The sequence below is a fragment of the Taudactylus pleione genome, unplaced genomic scaffold (assembly GCF_031769625.1).
Source record: "Taudactylus pleione unplaced genomic scaffold, aTauple2 ptg000080l, whole genome shotgun sequence".
In the NCBI taxonomy this organism is placed as follows: domain Eukaryota; kingdom Metazoa; phylum Chordata; class Amphibia; order Anura; family Myobatrachidae; genus Taudactylus; species Taudactylus pleione.
The window spans coordinates 2,926,677-2,945,989 of record NW_028284482.1 but is presented as its reverse complement, the minus strand read 5'-3'; the positions used below and the strand labels follow the sequence as shown (position 1 = coordinate 2,945,989).

Here is a 19,313-nt window from a genome sequence, read left to right as displayed (position 1 = left end):
CTCCATCCCAGAGGATGCTCCATCTGGCAGCTCTGTTGGATTCACAACAGCAGAGGATCATTTTGACCGCAGAAAAGATTTCCACTTTGAAGACGCGAGTATGCAGATGCCTCCACAGTCACAGAGTGTCAATCCACTCAGCAATGCAGGTACTGGGATCCATGGTATCGACATGGTGGAATATGCCAAGTTTCATTCCAGGCCTCTGCAGAAATTGATCCTTTCAAGGTGGAACGGATTGCCCCATCGGATAAAAGCACAAACAATGGTGCTCTCTCCGGAGGTGCGTCTGGCTCTTGCCTGGTGACTGCAGACATGTCACCTCACCAAAGGGCGCCCCTTTTGGGTTCCAGAATGAGTCCTCCTGAAGACGGACGCCAGTCTCCAGGGTTGGGGCGCAGTGACAGGTCCACACTCGTTTCAGGGTCGGTGGACAGCAGAGGAGTCTGCCCTATTGGAACTTCAGGCGATCTTCAAGGCCCTCCAGCAAGCCAGACTCATACTTCACGGAAAACCCGTGCAGGTTCAGTCAGACAATACCACGACTGTGGCGTACATCATCAGGGAGGAACTCGAAGTCAGACGGCAATGACAGAGGTGTCACGCATTCTGACATGGGTGGAAGGTCATCTCCCAGCAGTGTTCATTTCCGGGAGTTCTCAACTGGGAAGCGGACTTCCTCAGCCGTCACGACGTGCATCCCGGGGAATAGTCTCTTCACCAAGAGGGGTTTCAACTCCTAGTGGACAAGTGGACCCTTCCAGACGTGGACCTCATGGCCTCACGACACGATTACAAACTGCCAGTGTACGGGTCCAGAACAAGAGATGCCGAGGCTCTCCTGGTAGACTCTCCGTCAGTCAAGTTTGCATACCTGTTTCCTCCAGTCTCCCTTCTTCCTCGAGTAATTCGGAAGTTCAAACAAGAAGGAGGAACTGTCCTGCTGGTGGCTCCAACGTGGCCCAGACGTCACTGGTACTCAGATCTTCAGAGTCTCTCCATCAACACTCAGTTGCTGTTGCCTCAACGTCCGGACATGTTGTCTCAGGGTCCTTGCCTTTACCCGGACCTGGGTCATCTGTCTTTGACGGCGTGGCTCTTGAGACATCGCTCTTAAAGTACAAAGGTTTCTCCGGCTCTGTCATTGATACTATGCTCAGAGCACGTAAACGGAGCCGCTTGCATTGACATGCTTAAGACATTCCCATAATATGCCCATTGAACGGTCCAATTTTTGCATGCACTACTAGTCACCACCCTGGAACGGCCATCACTTTTCTGACACCTTTCTGATACTGTCTGAATCGATCACAACAGCACCTTTGTGCGTTACTTTTGTGTAATGCATGTGCCGTAGGGGTTCTATGAAATTTTTGTGCATGTGCAGTTGCAAATAATCAACTACGTGAATAACAGCATTGTGTGAGAATCAGGTTCTATAACTCAAAAGTAGAAATTTACAAAATGTTGCCTTAAGTCACAAAAAATGCTGAACATGCTAGTGATGCAAGAGTTTTGGCCATCACTGTAGCACCGGACTGGAACAGGAGGTCTTGGTACTCAGACATTCTAGGCATGGCAGAGAGTAGTTGTTACTTTTCCTGTCTTGAAATGAGGAAAAAAAAAAGCACAGCTCCTTGAAGGTTCAGGTCTGTGCTTGTTTCGTCATTCTTCCAACTGGCTCTTTTGCCTCAAGCAGGAGATTGTAATTTGGTCTCTGGCCCAGGAGGTCTTTGGGAGAAAAAGGACACTGGACACTGGGGTGAATCAGAGGTGGACGCAAAAGGGATTGGTGCTGCGTCTTCAGTAGCCCAGATCTGAGAAGTTATGCAAATGCTGCAGGTGCCATCTTCTGAAATGAGACACCCACCACCAGCTTATCGGATCCGCTGCAGGAGTCCGAAGACAGCACCAGATTAACATTAACATCCTCAGAATGTACAAAACAACTGAGCTGCTGAGGTCAGTGAATCTGGAACGCAATCGCTGGAATCAGCACACCCCCAAAACGGCAGCAACACACCTCAGTTTTCTAGAATACTCCCCGCCACCGCTTCCAAGATGTCAAATCACACTGCGAGTAATACCACAGTGCGACCGGAGCTGCAATACCATTGCCTCATACACGCACTGCAGCACCGATGGACACACAGAACAGAAAACATTGGTAATTTGCAACCAATTCAAAACAGTGTCTACCTTTGAATCACCATCACTATTAGGTCTTTGTAGATGTAGCGTTCCCGCTAGGCTGTTTTAGCGGGGCACGGCGCACTGCCCTCCTTCTGGAGGGCAAAAAGCACCCTGCCCTCCAGGAGGAGGGCAAAAAGCGCCCTGCCCTAACAGCCTGCGGGAGCCGTTCTCACCCGCGGGACGCAGTGTCCCGCGGGTGGACAAACATGCGGTGACCCGGTCACCGCCGGAGAATAGACGCCGGGCGCATGCGCCCGGCATCTATCCTCCCTTTCTGCAGCGCTTGGGGGCTGCCCGGCATGTCCGTAAGCGCCGGGCACGCCCCCAAGTATGACGAAAAGGGGACGCGTCTTATAGACACGCCCCCTTTTCATAACCATGCCCCCTTTTCGGACGCGCGCGCACAAGATTGCCCTCTCTAGCTCCGGCGCCCTGCCTGCCGACGGAGCTAGAGGGAACACTATAGATGTATGTTCATAGGACATAGGGATTACCCAGGATGGCAATCTGTTATTCCTGTCTAGGATAGCACAGAGGTCAGCTCATTCTGCACATTACTTCCGGCTGTTGGTGAGGTCTGTCTGTGCTGCTCCTGTCCCGTCCGCATAGTGTTCTGTCACTGAGCATGGAGATGGCTCTCTGTAGCCTCTTGCTTACATTGCGTCTTCCCAGTATGATAGCACACAGGCTGCACACCAGAGGTCCCTCCTAAACAATAGAAAGGGCGCAGCCATGTTGGACGCTCTTCCTCCACTCAGAGCGCTGCTCCCAGACCAGCTGATCGCAGCATCCAATCCCTAAGGATCATCTCTTATAAATTTAATTTCCAGACTGGTCTGTTGCCAGTACAGGATGAGTCTCCCATATCCAAAATGCTTCGGACCAGTAGTATTTTGGATATGGGAATATTCCGTATTTTGGAATATTTGAATACCATATTGAAATGTTTTAGGAATAGGGCCCAAATCTAAACACAGAATGTATTTATGTTTCATATACACCCTATACACACAGCCTGCAGGTCATTTTATACAATATTTTCAATAATTTTGTGGCTCAAACAAAGTTTGTGTAGATACATGAAATTCATTTATATGTCATATACACCTTATACACACAGCCTATAAGTCATTGTATACTTTATTTTTAATAATTTTGTGCCTTAAACAAAGATTGTGTACATTGAACCATCAAAAATCAAAGGTTTCACCATCTCAGTCATGCTAAAAATATTCCGTATTACGGAATATTCCGTATTTCGGAATATTTGGATATGTACTGTAGCGTCTTGCAGAAATTACTGCTCAGTGCTGAGCTCCCAGGTACTCTATATCTGAATGGTCCCGGTCAGTTATATTCAGTTCCTATATCTGGTAAACAAGTCTCCTATACCATCTCCTATGCCATCTTGCACACCAGTCTGGTTTTTACCAATGAGACTTGTTCCAGCCGATACCTCCAACCATCGGTCTCATCCGATGCTTCCAAAATTGGACTCATAATAATTAAGTTTTTCTATTCATCAACAATCGGTCACAATCCAATCAAGTGCATCAATTCTTCACCATTAGATTCAAATCATCAACATCGGTCTCAAACCAAGCCAGCTCTCAATCCAGCATCATTGGTCCCAATCAGATTCTGCTCTTTCATTCAGTATTATCTCCAGTTCTCATTCCAGCCTGCTGTTTAATAAAGACATTCCATTCTTGTTCTCGCCTTTGGGCCCATCATCTTCTGCAGCTCCTCTACCTCCTCACAGCAGTACATGAGGAGGTCCTGGCTCAAGCCACCCAGGTTTATTCACACCTCCCAAGTCTCCTCTTCAGCCTCCCACGACTGTTCCAGCCCAAACCAACCCTCAGACGTGACACTTACTTTGGAGTACGTATGTTTGTTCCTGAACTTGTGAATGCACATTCCAACAGATCGGTGAATGCACCATTGACAGCACAGCATCAAGGACACTGCTGAGCATTTGTGCCTACAGCAGCCAGGTCTTCTGTGCACACCTTTACTAAATTTCATAGCTTCAATGATTTTTGCATCCAAAGCTTTGGTCGTAACATGCTGAGCACTGTGACTTCTGAGCGTACCATCCCTTATGGACAACTTTGGGAGTTCCCCACTGTTTGCCTGAGAAAATAGGATTTCTGTACTTACGTTAAATCCCTCTCTCATTGCCATTGAGGGACAATAGTGGTCATCGCTTTATGCTCTTTTTTATGTTCTGTTCCTTTACCGTTACCTTCATTAGGATTGTTTATCATGTTGGAGAAATTTTTTTTTTCATTACCTTTCATTTTGTACTTCTTGTCTGTCCTTGAGGGCTTTGTTAGACAAAATGGAGGTTCCGTGACTGGGGTATAAAGTGGGAGAGATCTGAGTTTTAAAGTTCTTAAAGTGAACAAGGCTCCCTGCACCACATCTGTCTCTCTCCCTCGATGGTTCAATGTGTCTCTCTCTCATCTCCGCAGAGTTTTACGATGTGGCTCTGTCTCAGAGTCTTTGGCTAGCTTTTTCAAAATGGTACTCTCTCTGTCCACCGACGGATGTATCTCTCTTCTTGCCCCACACCAGCTTTCAATGTCTCTGCATCTTGAGATCTCCTGGCCTCTCGCAGATCATCTTCAGCGACCGCACTCTCTCAATGCTAGGTGCGCTCGCCAGACTCATGATGTAATTTTTATCAGCAATGTTAATAGTATATTAAACATGTACATAATTTTGCTTAATGCCAACCAATTAGAATAATTAAAACTAGAGGGGACCGATGTGTCTCACCTTAACATGCTGGATCATTTTGGCCACCTCCACTTTAGTTTTTCCTTTCACCGACTTCCCATTCACACCAGTGATTTCATCTCCGGCTGCAATGGTTCCATCCAGTGCAGCTGGAGTATTGTCAAATACCTGCATGAAGTGGTAAAAACAATATCAATACAAACAGTACCTATCTAACAGAAACAACAAGTTCACAGCTAATTCAACTGAATACAAAAAAATACTGTATATTAAAAGTCAAATCAAGTCAATGCAAATGAGGCAACTTTATGTCAACAACAAACATCTATAGGAGTTTGCACTTTTAACTCCAACTTCCTAGAACTGCAGAGGGGGTGAGCATAGGACTTGTCGGCTTAGGTTTGCTAGATGGTGAGGAGGTTTTTTTTCTAAGGTGATTTTATCTAAATTTGTTTTTGAGATGAGGAAAGAGGTAGCAAGGTTAGAAACAACTTAAAAAGCCAAGGGTCAGCAGAGGTACTCGGCAAACTTTGCTAAAAGATACACAAGAAACTATTATTACGCTATATGGTATCAAGGGGTAGAAGTACCACAGTCTGAAAGCAAATGGAAGAAGTAACACTGAGGTGAGTGGGAGGGAAGAACATATGAATGGAAAAGCAGAGAATGAGCAAAGCGGCAAAAGATAGTGACTGGAAAAGTCTCCTACCCAAACCAAGTTCATTGTTAAATATTTGTGTTTTTTTAAATTGTGTTACTGTAAGCATAACACTGATGCAAAGCAATATAAAAAAGAGTAAGTGTACATGCTCATGGATCATTTAGCGTTCACACATTGTGAAATGTTTTTGCATTTCTCCAGTATCCAGATTTGTGTGTTTTCTACCGCAACAAGAAGTTATTTTTCACTGAAAACCTGGCTCCCAGCTGGCTTGTCACCGAACATATCATATCTGTGAGAAGGTTCAGCTAGATATGTGCTGTATATGGCTCTTTCTGCAACACTGTTATACTTGATTGTTAATGGTCTCTAGTCATTGCAAGAATGTCCTTTTAACTTCCAATTGTGAGCAAAGAGATGAATTTCATTTGGGTGGTGGCCCAAATAAAACAGCCTTGGGCTTGTCACAGTATACCTAGAGTGCCCCTCGTTCTTGCTGACCCAGCTTTTTTTCAGACTGCCTGTCACTGACAACATGTTGCCATTGAGAGCACGCAAGCAGTGCAAATGCCCACTGCAGGTCACAAAACCTGACATATTGTGTGAAAGATAGTTTCCTGGTAAGTGATCTTCTCAGACTACTTTTGTTGTAGGACACTAAACCCTGGATTTAATTTTCAGTTTTGGGTTGAGTACTACAGTGGGTACTACAGTGTATGGAAAAATAAGCTAAGCTACTATGGGGGCAATTCAATTAGCAGCTGTGCAAGCAGAAATCCACATTAAGTGCTGACTCAGGGCTAGTCATGGGCTTACTGCAGGCCACTAAATGAATAGCTATAGGCACTTTGCCCAGGAGCAGAAGCCACTTAATAAAGCCCGCAGGTAATTAAATTCCCCTCTAAAGGTGGCCACACACTGTCATATTTTGCACAATTTGCCGATTTCGATGCATCAGAATGTCAAATCATGCAAAATATGTGCAAATCGTGAGTGTCCACTGACTATAATGAAGCCGATGCGCGTACCCATGGGTCATCCATCGTATCTTCATATCTTACCTACTGCAGGTAAGATCTGGCAAACTCTTTAACAATCCACTGGAAATTATTAAGGACGCATGATAGGTCGTTAGGAGATCGTTTGTCAAAATGAACACTGTATGCAAGATGTCGTTTGTCCAGGTCTGCCAGGGGGCTGCCAGGGAGTTCAAGGGAAATCGTTAACGACATTGCATCGTTTGCGAGTCGTTCAGTGTGTGGGCACCTTAAGACTTTTTACTAGTTGAACAAAAAAACCAAAAAAAACACCAGAAACAAAGCAAATGGTAAAAATAAAATAAAAAAAAGAAGTAAAAAACAGACGTAACTGAAAAGACTGACCTGCACAATGTAAAGGCAAGGGCAGTGCTGGGCACCTCCTCCTATGCTGATCCCAATGACATTCTGCGAGTCTTTCTTTAGAGACACTGTACCTGGGACAGTTGGTATTCCGCTGAAAAAAAAAGGAGCTTTAGAGTGAATGGAGATATAATTGTCATAGATTATTAAAAAGTGTTTTGAATTAATACCATTTAGTGTTGATAATGTTACAAAATTTACTTTCAAGACATATTTATTATTTTAAACAATTAACACATTTAAACATTCCCTGGCTGTATGGATGTCTTAAATAGAGCAGCATTCTTCTTTTCGGGGATGGGTACGGGATGCTGGCGCTCAGGATCCCAGCGACGGCCCCATCCAGGTCACAATGCCGACGCCTAATGGTAAATACTACTAACCTAACCCCTAACCATTCCCGCAGCCTAAGCTGAAGGTACTCCCCTAGTGCCTAAACCTAACCTTCCCTGCACCCTAATCCTAACCTCCCCACCCGCAGCCTAACCTAACCCCTAACCTTCCCCCTAACCCCAGTTCTTACCTTTGTGATCCCGGCAGTATTCTGATAAGTGTTGGGATTCCGGCGTCTGCATTCTGACCGCATCACCTTCTTTTCATCTCTTCTGGTTTTTGATAATAACCTGGTACCATTGTAACTGTATATTCTCTCATTAAAATCACTGATACTGATGTTGTAATGTGAGGAGCACAAAAATGTGAACAAATTATCTCAGCACAAGGATGAGAAAAAACTCCCAGCAGCTAAGGGGTCAAACACTAGACACCAAATTAAAGGGCTGCTATATATAAGGATCACATTTTTGTAAACTGTAATTTGTTGTGTCAAAATGTTTTATGCATATATTACATTTATCCACATTACTGCCTCACAGCGCTGAGGTAGTGGGTTTGATTCCCACCACAGCCTAACTGTGTGGAGTTTGTATATTCTCCCTGCGCTTGCGTGGGTTTCCTCTAGGTACACCGGTTTCCTCTCACACTCCAAAAAAATATGAGATATGGTAAGAACTTACCCTTGTTATCTCTATTTCTACGAAGTCCATAGGGTTCCACAGGATACCTTGGGGTATAGGTGTGACGTCAGTCATCGGGCACCATAGAGTTAAGCTTTCAGCCTCCCAGGATGCACTAGGGTCCCGCTCCTATACCCCGCCCCCGAGCCAAGGCACCTCAGTTAGTTACCAAGCCATAGGCCGGAGGAGGAGAAGGAAGAGAGAGAAAAAAAGATCTGGACACACACAAGAATCACATTCTCACTAGAGGGAGACGGAAAAACCGGTGACCAGAGCAAAGCCCAACTGCAGCACAGGTGCGACAGGGCGGGAGTCCTGTGGAACCCTATGGACTTCGTAGAAAGAGAGATAACAAGGGTAAGTTCTTACCATATCTCATATTTTCTACTTCAGGGTCCATAGGGTATCCGCAGGATACCTTGGGGATGTCCCAAAGCAGTATACTTTAAGGGTGGGGACGCTCATTGTGCAGAAAGGAGAATCCGCCGCCCGAAGGAAGCATCCTGAGAGGCGAAGGTGTCAAACCTGTAATACCTCTCGAAGGTATGGACAGAGGACCACGTAGCAGCCTTGCAGATTTGGACTGCAGAGGCACCACGTCGAGCTGCCCACGAAGGACCCACAGACCTAGTGGAATGAGCCTTCACAGAAGGAGGAACCGGCAGGCCTTCATGAAGATAAGCTTCAGAAATAGCCATACGGATCCAGGCCGCCAAAGTTTGCTTTGAAGCAGGCCAACCCTTTTTATGGAAGCCATAGAGGACAAACAAGGCGTCCGACTTCCGAAACGAAGAAGTGCGGTCAACATAAGTCCTTAAGGCCCGCACGACATCCAAAGAGGCCTCCCCCACTGAAAGACCCGGTGAGTTAAAGGCCGGAACAACGATTTCCTCGTTAACATGAAACTGGGAAACAACTTTGGGAAGAAACTCGGGCCGAGTGCGGAGCACTGCCCTGTTCCCATGAAAAACCAAGAAAGGGGGTTTGCAAGAAAGAGCCCCTAAATCAGAAACACGTCTGGCCGAAGCAATAGCCAGAAGGAAAACCGTCTTAGCTGTTAGCCATTTAAGATCCACTGAGCCCAGTGGTTCAAACGGCGGTCCCTGGAGAGCCCTCAGGACCACAGCCAAATCCCAAGGCGCCACAGGTGGAACAAAGGGCGGCTGAATGCGGAGAACACCTTGCATAAAGGTGCGCACATCCGGGATTGTAGCAATCCTACGGTGAAACCAGACAAGACAGGGCCGAAACCTGTACCTTCAAAAGAAGCAAGGCGAAGCCCATGATCTAGTCCCGCTTGTAGGAAGGCGAGTATCCGAGACAGACGAAATTCCCGCGGTGCATAACCTCTCGGTCGACACCACTGGAAGAACGTATGCCACACGCGATGGTATATCCTCACGGAAGACGGCTTCCGAGCTCGTAGCATGGTACGCACCACAGAGCTGGAAAACCCCCTGGACCTCAGCATGGCCGTCTCAACAGCCACGCCGTCAAAGACAGCCGAGTCAGGTCCGGGTGAAGACAAGGACCCTGTGACAGAAGGTCCGGTCGTAGCGGCAACCGCAGAGGACTGTCCACAGACAGACCCTGAAGGTCTGAGAACCAGTGCCGTCTGGGCCACGTGGGAGCTATCAACAGGAGCGACCCTCCTTCCTGTTTGAATTTCCAGATTACCCGTGGAAGAAGGGAAACCGGAGGGAACAGGTATGCGAACCGGAACGTCCACCGGACGGACAGAGCATCCACCAGAGACGCCCCTTCGTCTCTTGTGCGAGACCCGTACACCGGCAACTTGTTGTTGTGCCGGGACGCCATGAGGTCGATCTCTGGAAGACCCCACCTGTCCACCAGTAGTTGAAAAACGTCCGGGTGCAGGGACCATTCCCCCGGATGAACGTCCTGGCGACTTAGAAAGTCCGCCTCCCAATTTAGCACTCCCGGGATGAAGACCGCTGATATGGCCGGAAGATTGCGCTCCGCCCATACCAGGATCCGAGAGACCTCCACGAGAGCCGCCTGACTTCGGGTTCCTCCTTGCCTGTTTATGTAGGCCACTGTGGTAGCGTTGTCCGACTGGACCTGTACCGGACGACCCTGGAGAACCCGATGTGCCTGCTGGAGAGCATTGAAGACCGCACGGAGTTCCAAGATATTGATTGGAAGCTCCGCTTCTGTCGGCGTCCACCTGCCCTGGAACAAGTGTGGACCCGAAACTGCTCCCCAGCCCCGAAGACTGGCGTCCGTTGTCAACAGGACCCAATTTGGAACCCAGAACGGACTTCCCTTGCTGAGATGGGTCGTCTGTAACCACCAGGCAAGGGACAGGCGAACCTCCGGGGTGAGCACAATCGTTTGGGACTTCAGAGACTGAGGCAGCCCGTTCCACTTCGACAGGATCAGGTGCTGCAGAGGTCTGGAGTGAAACTGGGCATATTCCACCATGTCGAATACCAACACCATGGAGCCCAGTAACCTCATCGCCGAGTGTAGAGACACCCGGCGGCTGTGCAGATAACTGCGCACCCTCAACTGTAAAGCAGAGATCTTTTCCCCCGTCACGAAGATCCTTTGCTGTTCTGAGTCCAATAAGGCTCCGAGGTGCAGAATCCGCCGAGACGGGATTAGAGTGGACTTCTGCCAGTTGATTAGCCAGCCGTGCCGTTGCAGCAGTGCAATGGTCAGGTCCAAGTGGCGTAGAAGGAGCTCTGGAGATCCTGCCACCAATAAAAGGTCGTCCAAGTACGGCAACATGCGGACTCCCTGCAGCCGCAGAGAAGCCGCCATGACCGCCATCACCTTGGTGAAAACACGTGGTGCTGTCGCCAGGCCAAAAGGTAACGCCCGAAACTGGAAGTGGTCGCTGCGGATTGCAAACCTGAGGAACTGTTGATGGCGCAAAAGAATAGGGACATGCAGGTAAGCGTCCTGTATGTCCAATGACACCATGTAGTCCCCAGGTTCCAGCGCCAGAATGATGAACCGTAGGGTCTCCATCCGAAACTTCGGTACCAGCAAAGACTTGTTGAGAGCCTTGAGGTTGAGAATCGGACGATACGACCCATTGGGTTTCTGTACCAAAAAAAGATTTCAATAGAAACCCTGGCCCCTCTGGGAGAATGGAACAGGCACTATAACTCCAGCCTGGAGCATAGTGTGCAATACCTTCCGCAGCTCCGTAGCCTTGTTCCGGTCTGATGGTAGACCCGTGGTGAAGAATCGAGCCGGGGGTCTGTGCCGGAAAGAGAGGGCGTACCCGTGGGAGACCACCTCGAGAACCCAAGTGTCTGTCGTAGTGACCGACCAACACTGGGCGAACTGCAGCAGGCGGCCTCCCACCCTGGGATCCCCCAAAGGGAGGCCTGGACCGTCAGGCCGCAGGCTTGTCATCTGGCTTGGGGGCCGGACGTCTGGTACTCCATGCCTGCTTCCGGGGCTTGGCCAATTTCTTATGGCCAGCCTGTCGAGGAAAAGACTGTAGTTTGGGCCTGCCCTGGGCCCTATAAGACCGAAAGGACGATGGTCCAGAACCAGAAGGAGCAGCGGCCGACGGGAGACAAGCCGATTTGGCTGCCACCACCGTGGCCACAATCTTGTCCAGATCCGGACCGAAGAGAACTTCTCCGGTAAATGGCAACGCCTCCAAACCCTTTTTGGAATCTGCATCCGCCTTCCAGGATCGCAGCCACAAGGTGCGACGAGCAGCCACCGTTGCTGAAGAAATTCTAGACACCAGAGTACTAATGTCTAAGGCCGCCTCGTTGATATAAGTGGCCGAATCACGGAGATTGCCAATCAACTCCGCCTGTTCGGCCGGACAGTCGGAATCAAAAGACGCCTCTAATGAATCCGCCCAGCCCTCCATCGCTCTGGCAACCCAGCAAATGGCCATAGCCGGCCGTGCTGCCCCCCCCGCAAGGGAATAAGCGGACTTCAGGCAGATCTCCACCTTGTGGTCCGTAGCATCCTTAAGGGAGGACATGGATGGCATCGGCAATGTGGCACTACGGACAAGACGGGTCACGTGAGAATCCACCTGTGGAGGGGATTCCCACTTAGCAAAATAATTATCCGCGAACGGATAAGCCACTGCCAGGCGCCTCTGCGGCTGGTATCTTTTGCCAGGCTGTTTCCACGCCTCCTCTAAATGGTCCACTAACAGACCCGAAAGAGGAAAGACTGTGGCATCGCCCTTCACATCTTTAAAAAAGGCATACTTGGATTTAGCTGCTGGGGGAACTTCGTCCTCAATCACCAAGGCTGTGCGGACTGCCCGAATAAGTCCAGGAATATATACTTTGGACTTAGCGTCAGCATCCATAGTATGGAGAGGTTCCTGATCGTAAGGATCCAGAATCTCCCCATCATCAGACGTCCCCTCGTCATCCTCATAAGGAGCCGACAGAGACGCCACGGGCCGTTTATGTGGCCGCATCACAGACTCCCCTTGCAACACATCCGACAAGTGCTGTACAGAACTCGTCAGGGAGTTAACCCACGCCGGCTCCTGAGAAACCGGGAGCGGGGAAATAGGGAGACTGTGGGGTACCACCAATTGTCGTGGGAAACCCTGCATGGGTGACGACACCACTGACCGCTGGGACAAACCCATCGGCGGAAACGCGGGCTGCGGAGCTAACTGGCCCACTAAGATTGTAAGCGCCTGAGCGAAACAAGCCCAGGGCGGCTCCTGTACCGGTGCTGTAACCGTAATATGCCGCGCCATAGCCAAACACTGCCGGCAGAGGCCCTCTGCGCTACCCTCCCCCTCCGCTAACGGTACTTTACACGTAGCACACTGTAGTCGGAGAGGAAAATCACTTTCAGACATGATGGCACCAAGTATGTGACCCCTCTCACCAATTATATATTAAATAGGCGAGAGACCACCCTGCAGCACCGCACCGCAAGGGCTTAGCAGAAAGGACAGGGACAGTAATAAAGCTGACAGTTAGAAGAAAAGTTACAGGCAGCAGCGCTAGCACAGTCACATACAATGCAAAGAAAAATCAATTCCTGTACTAACAGCGCTGATCACTCAACTACGCAGACACAGGGCCTGGTAGGACACAGCGCAGCATACACAGACCTGAGCCAAATCGGAGGAGAGGTATGCGGGGGGGACCCAGACCACGATGCTTCCGACCAGCACTTCCAGCAGCGTTCACCATGCGTTGGAAAGATGGCCGCCGAGGAGCAGAGAGGAGGCTGGCCTGGGGGAGGAGCGCTGCTACAGGACCAGTCGGCAAGTGTGCAGAGAGGGATGTGTGCAGCAGGGGAGGCGCCGGCTGCGAGACAGGGAAGGCGCACTCCCTTGGCATGCATTTAACCCCCGGGACGCCGCAGCGCTACCGCTCTGCTGCGGTCCGCTGTCCCAGGGGGTAGTGGAAGCACAGGTTCAATACCTGGCTCCACGCTGCAGCCAGTCCCCAGGGAGCCCCCTGCCTGGGGACTCTGGACCATGTGGCAGCGGGGACCCACCGCGTGACCCCGCTGCTTACCTGCTGTCCCCCTTGAATCCGGCCATGGTCCGGAACATCTGGGGTCACCGCTAGCTGTGACCCCAGATGCTCACCAGCATCCCCGGATCGGTACCGGCGGGGGTGTAGGGAAGACAGCATGGACGTCAGGACTGACTGTCCATGCTGTTCATCCAGATGTGCAGCCACAGCTGCATGAAGAAAAAGCTTCAGGGGCTCTTCTAGCCCCCACTCCAACAGGTGCACCCGACTCTGGCCGGGCACCAAACTAAACTGGAGTGCCTTGGCTCGGGGGCGGGGTATAGGAGGGGGACCCTAGTGCATCCTGGGAGGCTGAAAGCTTAACTCTATGGTGCCCGATGACTGACGTCACACCTATACCCCAAGGTATCCTGTGGATACCCTATGGACCCTGAAGTAGAAATATACTGGTAGGTTAATTGGCTCCCAACACAAATTAACCCTAGTGTGTAAGTGTGTGCGCATGTCATAGGGAATATAGATTGTAAGCTCCACTGGGGCAGGGACTGATGTGAATGGTTCCCAACACAAATTAAACCTAGTGTGTAAGTGTGTGCGCATGTCATAGGGAATATAGATTGTAAGCTCCACTGGGGCAGGGACTGATGTGAATGGTAAGATATTCTCTGTACAGCGCTGCGGAATATGTGTGCGCTATATAAATAACTGGTAGTAATAATAATAATAATATATATATATTTTCACCAATTGTAGGTGTACTTCATACACTAAACACAAGGCTTGTTTGCTGTTACAATGTTACTTTTTGTCTATAGAGAATTTTTAAATGACTTATCCACATTTGGACAAAGGTCCTGATTCAGACAGATGCTAATGGGTTAGCAGCGGCGATTTTGCACGCAACGCACAGCGAAAACATGATAATGTCTGCAACAATCACCAGAGCATAAGGACGCCGCCTGCTGCCTTCTTACATGTGTGTGACGACACATACCTGCGGAAATATCAGTAAAATCGTCGCACATCGCTGCCATCTTGGCCTTCGCAGACCTGCCGCAGCCTTGGGAGCTCTTCAGACACGCAGAGCTGCATATGCACTAACAGTGGCTAATTTATGCACACCCATATAATGGCGTTTAAACGGACACACACATCTGCGTTTCTCAGACCACTCCCAGTCACCACCCCCAAACGCTGACAACCTGTCACTCACTGTGCGATGGATTCCTATGTGCATCCGTGATGGCAGTGCGGTCGAGATGCACGCACAGCGCGCCGGCAAACAATCACTTGATTACGTGTGTAATCGCCTTTTTGTCAGTCTCTGAATCTGGCCCAAACTTCAATCATGATAAAACCCCGTCTTGTGGTTAGCAAATAAGGAGTGGAACTCCCTGGAGACCCACCCAATAACTGAAGCTGGGAGATGACCAGTACCGAAAGCATTACATATTACCATCATTTGTCTAGTCCTCTGAAGTGCCAAATTGTGGTAAGGATTCGGATAAGGTGGGAGCAGGAGGAAACACCCTAGCTCCAGATTTACTACACAAGTACAAAAATAATTAACATTAATAATAATTTGATTCTTTGAGAACTACTCACAGTTTGTCTTCATCAAGATCGTAGTCCAAATCTGAAAACATTTCCCTTCGTACGTTTGTCGGTCTTTCTGTAGAAGAACATACATTGTCTGAGAATTCAGCATAGCCCTATAAAAACTGCCTTATCTAATCAAAATATACATTATATGCATTTTATTTAACAAAAGGCAAATACTAACAATTGGTTAATTTCAAATAGTAACCCAACCCCTAATTCTTTACAGAAGATTACTACTGTATGTAGGTCTACTTCATGCTCTGTCATCCAATTGCTACAGGATGCTAATGGTCAGTGTTTTCAAACCAGAGCTGTAACTGCGGGCCAGGAACACCATGGCAAATCTGCTGCATGCTACTCCTAATGTGGTCCCATTTTTTACTCCAACAGTGCAGAGCAGAGGGTTCTAGGAGAGGTACTAGCAAAGTTTAGGTAAGGGGGAACTATATAAAGAATTTACCCAAAAGGTTTAATTTTTTACCTTGTAAATGTACAATTTAACTGTGATTGACTCACTGCTGACAGTTGTGGCAATAAACCTTTTCTCATCTAATTATCCACTCATTGTGGACAAAGGTGTTGAAAATGTCACATACTGGTCAAACTTAATATAAAAATGTAATTATTCATATAATTACAACAGAGACAAAACAGAGGTCCTTATGATAGGTCACAGGACAAGGCTACAGCATAGCCAACAAACATGACTTACGCTTGGGGGTTCAGAACTACAAAACACTGAATTTGTGCGGAATCTTGGTGTTGTCCTGCATAGTGGCTTGACACTTAAACATAAGGTATCAGCCACAATCAAATCCTCATTTTTTCATCTGAGGAACAGCCAGAATCAAGCACTTAATTCCCTCAGACGATCTACTTAAAGTCATACATGCCCTCTACCTGGTCTCCCAGCAAAATAATTACACAGCTTGCAGATGGTACAATATGCCGTTGCCAAGCTATTAACCAACCAGCACCGTTCCAGCCACATAACACCAATTTCCTACTCACTTCACTGGCTGCTTGTCAGATGGCAAATTGTTTTCAAGATTGGCTTACTGACATTCAAAGCCCTTCATTTTACCAGGGCCCAAGGTACTTCAAGCAGCTTCTGATCCCTTACTGTCCCACTCAACTACTGCGATCCATTGCCAAAGGACTACTAACAGAACCTAGAATCTCCCGGAATTCATCGGTGCTCGAGCTTTCAGCTTTGTCGCTCCGACTTTATGATACTCGCTTCCCAGCACATTTCGAGAGGCCACCACTCTAGGGGCCTGATTCAGAGCCACTCGTAAGCGGCCTCTCGTTCGCTCAGAGCGATGTTTGCCCAACTGCGCATGCGTACGGATCGTTATACGCATGCGCGAACCAGTCAGTGCGGTCGAAATTCATGTTCTCGCAAAATAGCGAATGCCTGACAATTTGAGTGACAGAATGAGGCGTATGTGGGTGGTAACAGGGGAAGGTGCTTGAAAACGGGGAGTGGCGATCCGATCGCAGGCGTGCTTAAAGGTCAAAACGGGCGTTTTATGGGTGTTCATAATTAAAACAGCAGAGTCATTGACCACGTCACTGGGTTATTTTGTAGCCAGAACTGCTCGCAAAATTGTGGTAGCAAAAACCAACCACAAGAATAGCGAGCAGTTCATACCCTGGTCGATGTACTCGATTAATCTAATAAATAGCGGACATGACGTAGGATGCGAGCGGCCAGGGGGAGTAGTTTCCCAAAAAACGACCGCAAGTTTTGTTCGCTCGTTCAGACCTAGAGGCGTGAACAGACCGCAAACAGCGAACAGTTGATTTGAATATCCACCCCTATTTTCTGGACGAGCGAGCGCTAATTGCGTCCGGCTCTGAATCAGGCCCTAGGATCCTTCAAAAATAGACTGAAGACTCACCTAGGTCACCCTGCATTTCACTAATGTCCCTTGTTAAGCTTGTATTGTACTTTGTGCTGCAAAGGCAAATCTAAAGCACTTGGAATCCTTTAGGAGAAAAGTGCTATGTAAAGAACTTAAAAAAAATAAAAATGTATATATATATATATTGTGATAGGATCACTGGTAAAGTGGTCTGTGACAGGGACATTTATCCCAGATTCCTGTCCTATGTGTTTAAAATCCCCAGGAGAAAGTCTGCAGTGTAGCAGGCTTGAGTTTCGGCTTTTTGAAAAGCCGGTTTGGGACCTGGGGGTTGTGGGTGAGAGGAGAGGGAGGGCTCCACCCACGGCCACTCCAGGTTTTGGTTCTCCCAGCCTGGTAACAGGCTTGTTAGTTTTCCACCTGAGAGTGGCCAATATAAGCCTAGTGTGCTTAGGGCTGAGTGTCTCACCTGGGAGAGCAGACAGGGAGTTTGCTCAGAGACACTTGGAAAACCTATCTGTGAGTACTGTGCTGTGCTTTGTTGCTGGCGAGGGCATTAGGCCCTGCCAGGTTCTGGTAGTGAGGGAACTACCTGTGAAGTTAGTGCCCCGACAGGGCTAGGATTTACGTTTATGTTTTCTTTGTGTTATTTCTGACATTGTACAATAAAGACTGGCGCCGACCAGCTTGTACTTGCATCCAGACTGGTGTGCTGCTTCCCTGCTGCTATGTGTGTGTGTAAGGAAGGAGTCCTCTACCCAGGAGAGGGACCCCCTAACCTAACTGTCACAATATATATATATATATGAGAAGCACTGGAGAAGTGTGGAATGGCTGCTATATAATGTCCCAGATTCCTATCTTGTGGCTTTTAAAACCCCCAGGAGAAGTCTGTTGGATAAGCAGACTAGAAATGTCGGCTTTTGTGAAAAGCCGGAATGGGTCCTGGGGGTGTAGATGTGAGGAAAGGGAGGGCTCCATCCACAAGCCACTCCAGGGTTTTGGGCTTTTCAGCCTGGTAGCAGGCTCATTAGGGCTTGCACCTGAAAGTGCATCAGATAAGCTGGGTTTTTTCATAGCTGAGTGTCTCACACCTGGGAGAACAGGCAGACTAGCCTGTTCAGAGACACATGGTGATAATCCTTATAAGTACTGTGCACGTGTTTTGTTGGTGGTGAGGGCAGTAGGCCCTACCATTATTATAGAGGGAATCTGCTTTGTAGCTAGTGCCCAGCCGGGCTAGGACTTATGTTTAGGTTTTGTTTATATTCATTTGGCCCAATAAAGGCTGGCGCCGACCAGTTTGTACGAGAACCCCAGACTTGTATCCTGTTTCTACAGCTGCTGTGTGTGTAAAGAGGGAGTCCGTCTACCCTAGGAGAGGGACCCCTATCCAGACTGTGTCACAATGTGTGTGTGTGTGTGTGTGTGTGCGTGATATATATATATATATATATATATATATATATATATATATATACACATACACACACATATTAGTACTGTTCAGTCTTCGTTCCTGTCTGAATTGTTTTGCTAGTATCTCCACCCTTTATTCCAAACATCAAATTGCAAAAGTAATTATACAATGGTCACAAGGTTGCTGACACGGTAGTAATAGCAAAGCATGTCACATGCATGTTTCTGTGCATGAATCCACTTATCTGTATTAGCTGATATAGAAGGAGAAATCTCATTTGTAGCAACTGTTTAAACATCCAGAAAACCAAATATGTCTTATAAATAATGTATGCCTGCCATGCTTTAACTGCCATGACGGTGTGACTGTGGGTGGGAAGTAAAAAGCCTTGTGGAGAAAGAAAAGGTGAGTAGTTTGTCATTTCAAAAACTGTGCTAGATAATGACAGAAACTGATTGACTACTATGAGCCACTTAACTGTAGGACCTTTCTACAGGTTCTACTGTAAACCTGAGTTTACAGGAAGCAGCAAGCCAGCAAAGCTAGCTGACATGGTGTAGCATTAAAGCTGCATATCCACTACACGAGAGTGGAACGGCTGTACGATTACAACATTGTAATCATTCATCACCCTGTGCAGTGGATAATGTGGCCACACTGAATGATATGTCGTTCAGTGCAGGCACCCTCCCTCATCCCCGAACATGCACAACCTGTCTATATCGACTGATTGGCCTGTATGTTCAGGCGATGATAGATGTACGCTTAATGAGCGATTGAACGATTACGATGTCAATCGCTAATTTTAGTTGTCTAGTGGATACGCACCTTAACTGTTGTCCTGCAACATACACCAAGAAACAATAATTAAATAAATGCGCATGACGTCTACCAGCTTACAGCCACAGAGGTTTACAAAAGCTACCAGTGGAAACATTCGAAACAC

At 48.0% G+C, this 19,313-nt stretch overlaps 1 protein-coding gene across 1 annotated transcript in view; it reads right to left on the bottom strand.

The window, feature by feature from the left end:
• PICK1 (protein interacting with PRKCA 1) overlaps positions 1-19,313 on the bottom strand; it is a 74,312-nt gene that overhangs the window by 49,591 nt on the left and 5,408 nt on the right. The window contains exons 2-4 of the mRNA XM_088468011.1: positions 15,083-15,149; positions 6,982-7,093; positions 4,978-5,106 (exon numbers count right to left, since the gene is read on the bottom strand). Coding sequence (XP_088324137.1) covers positions 4,978-5,106; positions 6,982-7,093; positions 15,083-15,123 — 282 coding nt within the window. The 5' untranslated portion in view covers positions 15,124-15,149. The remainder of the gene's footprint in view (positions 1-4,977; positions 5,107-6,981; positions 7,094-15,082; positions 15,150-19,313) is intronic.